General features: G+C 37.3%; 1 protein-coding gene across 2 annotated transcripts; it reads right to left on the bottom strand.

The window, feature by feature from the left end:
- Window positions 1–1,917: 1,917 nt before the first annotated feature.
- On the bottom strand, window positions 1,918–4,601 carry LOC149002291 (uncharacterized). Of its 2 annotated transcripts, XM_089137340.1 has the most exons (3): window positions 4,255–4,324; window positions 3,731–3,843; window positions 1,918–3,453 (listed from the first exon to the last, which is right to left on the bottom strand). In XM_089137340.1, exon 3 carries the CDS (start codon window positions 3,356–3,358, stop codon window positions 2,396–2,398), a length of 963 nt encoding a protein of 320 aa, XP_088993466.1. In that variant the 5' UTR covers window positions 3,359–3,453; window positions 3,731–3,843; window positions 4,255–4,324; the 3' UTR covers window positions 1,918–2,395. The 2 variants fall into 2 exon arrangements, with proteins under 2 accessions (XP_088993466.1, XP_088993465.1); XM_089137339.1 differs by lacking the exon at window positions 3,731–3,843 and having other exon boundaries at window positions 1,919–3,453; window positions 4,255–4,601.
- Between the last annotated feature and the right edge of the window lie 1,588 nt (window positions 4,602–6,189).

Below are 6,189 nucleotides of genomic sequence, written 5' to 3'. Positions count from 1 at the left end.
GTAGAGCAGAGCCAGAGCCACATAGGGCCGTGCCTTTTTAAATTTGATTACTTCTTTTTATTTTCATTATTTTTCTCACTCCACGTGTGAAATACTATTTAATCTTTATCCAATGATTACCATTAACCCCTACTTTTAAGGAACAAAAAGTTAAATTCTAATTAAAAACTAACTCATAATCCATAAATTTCTTTCTATTTATTTTCTCATATTTTATTTTCTATTTATTCTCTCCTGAGTCTCTTCACAAATGGCTTTGGCAGTAAAGGAAAATTTTGAAAAAGCTAAAAAACATTGAAGTTTTCCTAAATCATCTCCATAATTATCACGTATTCATGGTCTCTTTCTCAATTATTTCTCTGGTATTCTTTAAAAAAAAACTACGAAGGCATGAACTAATTTATTTTTTAATTTAATTTTATTATTGTATATATATCGGTTAATTTTTTTTAGAAAACAACGACCTAATTAAAAGTCTTTTCAATTTCATTATTGAGTTAATTACTTTTTCTAACATTGTTTATATTTTTATGGTTGTCTTGAACTAATTATTCTAACATTGTTTATATTTTTATGGTTGTCTTGAGCTAATTATTCAAGTAATTATTCTATTAAAAAAATTATTGAAGTAATTGAACTATTTAAAAGAATTGACTCTTATTCTTTTTAGAATAACTATCTTTTCTACTTAATTTATGTAAATTGACTATTTCTTTAAATATATCTTTTCTTCTACAATTTCTCCCTAGCCTTCTTCTTCTTTTTCTTTTCTTATTCTTTTTTTCTTTTTTTTTAATTTTTATTTTTTATTTTTATTTTTTTACATAGTACAATTTTAAGCCCTATGCTTTATTTCAAAATATTTTCAATAATTTATCTATAATCGTATTATCTATATTTTAATTCTCCTATCAATTTACCTATATTTTTATTATAAGCTCTACATTCAAATATGATAAAATAATTCAAGAGTAGATCCCACATAAACTCACACAATATGTCAGTAAAAGATGTTTGGTCCGATGAAAAAGTGATCCGAACTTATCATCCTCATATTGAATCCTTGTTCCACAGTGAATTCTTGAGACCATTACCAAACGCATCCTCTATCTATTACTTGCTAACATTTACATCTCTCTACCTAAAACAGAGGAGCATAATGACAAACAAAAGCGATGCATAAGAAGGTGTCTAGGAGAGCAGGTCTCGTACACTCGTGTTGGGTATTCATCAGTTGAGAAAGTGGTGAATGTCCTATGATTGAGGATCCATGCCCCTTGTATGTATGTATGGCTCGGATGTCACCCCACCCAGAACTGGCCATCAGAGATCTTGGACTCTCTTATTAGATACCATCCAATTCCGTTCAAAGACAGCAATCAATTGCAGGGAAAAAGGACGAATAAGGGCTATAAAGGAAGGGAGGGACAGGTGTGTGTTGGTGTTTTCTGAAAGCCACAGTAAATGGAAAGAGGGAGAGACAGAAGAATGCAAGGACCCCATAACCATTGGAGCATGTGGGCAATGGCAGAAGGCCAAAATAAAACAACCATCATATTTGCGACTTGTCAAGCATCAAAGGGCCGTACCCCCTCTCTTCCAGCCGACATCCTCCCCCATCACCCAACAGCCCCTCCTCGTACACACAACTCAACCAACCCCCTCCCCCCCTTCTCTCTTTCCTGTTAAACTCTGTTCTCTCTGTTAGATGCAACGTGGGTAAACCCCCTTCCCTCACTTTGCAGCAGTTCACTGAGCCGACAGCCATTCATGAATGTTACCTCTCCAACATTTTGATTCCACCGCAAATAGCAATTTACAGCTCCTTTGCTTCCTTTCTGCCCTCCTCTGTAATCTTTTCTTGGAGTGGCAGATACAGAACCTGAGAGACAACTGTAGTTACTAATTAAAACCCATCAACAATAACAAAGAGGTTAAAAAGAATAACAAAAGAACTCTGCTCTCCTATGTAATCTTTTCTTGGAGTGGCAGATGCAGAACCCGAGTGAAAATTGTAGTTACTAAATAAAACCCATCAACAATAACAAAGAGGTTAACAAAATCAGGGAACTGGGATGAATAAATTTGTTGCCATTCAAGTATTATCCCATCAATCAAGAACAAAGAATACAGTTGAGGGAGAAAAAATAAGCTGTTATACATACATTCAGAGCGCTTTTTTGATGGCAAAGCATCTAAGCTCAATCAAAATTTCAGATGGGTACTCAAAACTCTACCAACACCGAATGCAAACAAATTGAAATCATTCAAACAAGTATCTAGTATATTGTCCCATTCCAATATGAGGCTGAATTGCACATTGGAATGGGTTAGAATAACCAACTTATACAGCAATAAATTGGAAATGGAATATGTTCAAAAACTCTGTTTATATCTATGAAACTGGTTTTTCCCAACTCCACGGATTTCCTCCTTCCCTGCATCCATGACTAATTGGCCCACAAGAATGCATAGATGAGTTCCATTGTTGTGAACCCAGAGGCTTCTCGTCCCCGTGTGGACGCTCACAGAAGAAATTTACTCTCTTCCTACCTCGACCATACTTCCAGCCATGATCTGTTTGGTGCTCAGCTCCTTGAAACCTTGATGTCCTATACCTAGACATATATTGGCTGGGATTATCTCTTTTCCATCCTCCCCCAAAGTTTCCAGTGCCCTTGGACTCTGATATCTCCCAGTTATAGTTATTGTTATTGTTATTGTTACCGATCTCCCACTGGTTGCTTTCCCATGAGTTAGCCCCATGGTCCCCCCATGTGTTGTTGTAACTCTTCAATGTATTGTCACCCTGAGCAGAGTCCCAATGATGGTTGGAACTGTTGAGATTCTTGCTAAAATCTTGAAGCTCTGGTTTCAGTGAATCTTCCACAGTTTTAACTTGATCCTCCTCTGCATCATCCCATCCAGTGCACGGAACTGGCCTAACTTCATCCACCTCTGCAACATCCCATCCAGTGCATGAAACCTTCCTTTCTTGATTGTTGTCTGCATCACCCCATCCAGTGCATGGAACCTGCCTAGCTTGATCCTCCTCTGCATCACCCCATCCAGAGCATGGAACCGGCCGATTTAAGAAGAATAGAGAATCACCAATAAGCTTAGACTTTCCCTCTTTGTCATCTTCATCAGGGGGTTCCAGTTCTCGCTCTAAATCTAACAACAGTTCTGGATCGATATCTGGATTCCAATCGACTATGTCTATGTAAATATCAGGGTCTGGCAGGGAAATGTCACAAGGAAGCCCATTGATTTGTGCCCAATACCGGTTCTTCGCATTGTTGAATGCCTCTTTGCCAGCAGAATCATCCCACTGAAGCACATTGTTGTAGTATGACATCAACTTCTTAGCTTCCAAGAGTTTTCCCCATGGAACTGAACCAACCGAAATGCAAAATTTCTTCTCCCATGAGGGTACAGTAGGCTGCCAAAACCCTGAGTATACATAAAGAACAAAGAAATTAGTCCCATAGAACAATCCAACTACTTCCTGATAATAAAAACATAAACACAGAAAGAAACTCCATCCCCAGAGAACAGAATCGAATTGAATACCACAATGACTCAAAGATAAGAAGTTACACATACCAAATCTTTAATTTTGAAAGAGAAGAGGGAGGGGGGGGGGAACGGGTATTTCAATCAGAAAGCTTAGCGGGAGCAAATTTGCAGCTCAAGTTAACAATAATGCTCAAGAAATAAAATCCACTACCGTTGCAGCAGAATTTTTTTTAAAGAGTTAAACGAACACAATAAATCCTCATTCAGTGAAACAGACTGGCTTCCCGATAAGCAGCAAAGATTCCCTAAAGAAAGGAGAACTCCCTGTTCAGAAAACGCATAGAATCTAATTAAATTAAAATTAAGAGAGAGAGAGAGAGAGGCAGAAACTCAGCATTAAAAAACAGATTATTTTAAAGTTGCATAGAGTTCTCCAGAACCCAACAAAAATCCAAACCCTAGAAAACATCCTCATACCAGTCTCAGAAATAACAAGAATACAAAATCAACATTCGTTTTCTACGAAGAAACTTGAACACAAAGTAAGCCCGATCATCTAAACAAAATCATAAATTTCCTCGACTATAGCAAGCATAAACACTTCCACTAGTTCAGCGAAACACAAATCAAAAGAGAAAAAAGAACGCAACTAGTACTCAAAAATACCATCAAAAGAAAATTCATCAAGAACCAATAGAAGAAATAAATGAAGTACTCAGAAAATATAAAAAATACCAGAAGGTGGCTTTCTGCTTTGCGATCTAGTGGGTGTTCTCGGTGCTTCTTGATGATAATGTTCGCCTACTGCTTGGCGTCTTCTCCTATCATCCATAGTTTCAATTTTCGGAAAAGAAAGAAGAGACCAAGTAATACTATTTCCCACCGATTAAAAACAGAAACACCCGAACCGCAACTGATTCTGGACAAAAATCAGCGATGTTGTTAGGGTTTCTCCCTTGATTGATCGAACAAACCCAGTTTGAAAAGATCGTATTTACAGAGATTTAAAGAAGATTTTGAGATAAACAAGGAAAGAAGAGTAGAGACGGTTTTAGAAAGAGTTGCGTTGGTTCGTTCGAGGGGTTTCTACTATATAACACAATTGCACAAGTACAAAACCACGCGTTGTTTTTCACTTAGATTTGCGACTATAAATCAGCCCTTGCTTTTGCTACTAATTACGCGTTTACCATCTACGCTCCGTTTTAGATTTGGTTTCCGTTTCGCCTTTTTGGGTCTCTGAAGCCATCTCAATTCTGAATCTAACGGTCTAACCCTACTGTTGTCTTTTTCAAATATTACATAACACCCCAATTAATTTTTAATTTCACAACTTATAGACGCTTGCCACGTGGAAGATGACAAGAAATGACGGTTTCTGAAAGAGACTCGAAGGGTTTTTTACGCACGTAATCAGGCACAGCCAAAGAATGGAAACACGTGAAATCAAACAGCCAGTAATTTGAAAGGGAAACTCATGTATCCCTACTTTCCGCCAACCCTTTTTTTATTTTTTTGGCCATTGTTGATGTCCGTCATATAGGACTGGGGTCCCACAGGCCCAAGGGGATGGGAGAGGGGAAGGGAAATGTGTGGTTGGAACCGAGGATTGGACCACTGACTTCTTTGGACTTTATGCCTCTAAATAGAAATTGTTGTCCATCGTGCTAGAAGTACATTCACGCCAACCATTGAAAATGGCCAAAAGGTTTGGAGTAGATAGATGGGATGCTGTATTGTTTGGTTCCGTATAATGAAGAAGTACGTAGAAATGAAATGGCGTCATGTGGGCTCCATTGAAGTACACAACATTGGAAATGGCATCTTCATCCTCGACTTGCATGGGAAACTTGTCCACTAATAGATTTTGACTAGGGGCCAAGGACGATGGGTGTCACACCTCACCCAGCCAGATTCGGATATACCCGAATACCCGTGGGGTGATATACTGCAAAACCTAGGTTCAATGACAATTTCATGCGAATATATGATATAGCATAATCAAAAGGACAAGAATAAATCAAGTTCAATTATCCAATTTTAAAATCTGAAATATCTATTACAATTATCCAAGACTCGAATAAAAAAATATAAACATCAGAATTTTGAAAAGAAAAGTAGTTTGTTTGCAGCGGAATAATTTTAAGAAAAATCTCTAATGAAAGGAGACTCCATAAGAACAATCTTAACACAAACATGACATCATGTGTGTCCACATCTTCTCTAATCATGCCCTCATAGTAATCTACCGGCAATTGATCCTCTATGGGAGTAGGTTCTCCATATCTTGTAGAAAAGTCTAAAGAAACATACACACATAAATGAATGAATTCCATAGAACTCACTGAGGTTACTAACATTAATATCATGCATTCAACCACAATTTTCACATTATGTTTACAAAATGATAATGTAAGTAATAACATTGATATAATAAATGCATGATTATGATATTATGCTACTAACTCTATCATGAGGTCTCTATGGTAGACACGCATTAAGTAGAACATCAATCTTCGTTGGGTGGTCTTAATCTTTTTTTTTTTTTTGGTAGAAAAGTCTTCATTAAGAAATTGAGCGAGATACAACCGAGGAATCCAAGGCAACAATTGCCTGAATCCAAGGATCGGAAATGGGCCAAACTATCTCTCCCGTCAAAGATAGGGCCCT

Source organism: Hakea prostrata, chromosome 10 (genome assembly GCF_041222555.1).
Source record: "Hakea prostrata isolate BN-2017 chromosome 10, UWA_Hpros_2, whole genome shotgun sequence".
NCBI classification, from domain to species: Eukaryota; Viridiplantae; Streptophyta; class Magnoliopsida; order Proteales; family Proteaceae; genus Hakea; species Hakea prostrata.
This window is presented reverse-complemented; position numbering and strand designations above follow the sequence as displayed.

What these genes read in the sequence shown, in the direction of transcription:
- LOC149002291 (XM_089137339.1), bottom strand. Translation starts at nt 4,351, where the DNA reads ATGGATGATAGGAGAAGACGCCAAGCAGTAGGCGAACATTATCATCAA. An exon ending in AAGCAGAAAGCCACCTTCTG is followed by an intron (nt 3,454 to 4,254) that starts GTATTTTTTATA and finishes ATGTATACTCAG; the next exon opens with GGTTTTGGCAGCCTACTGTA.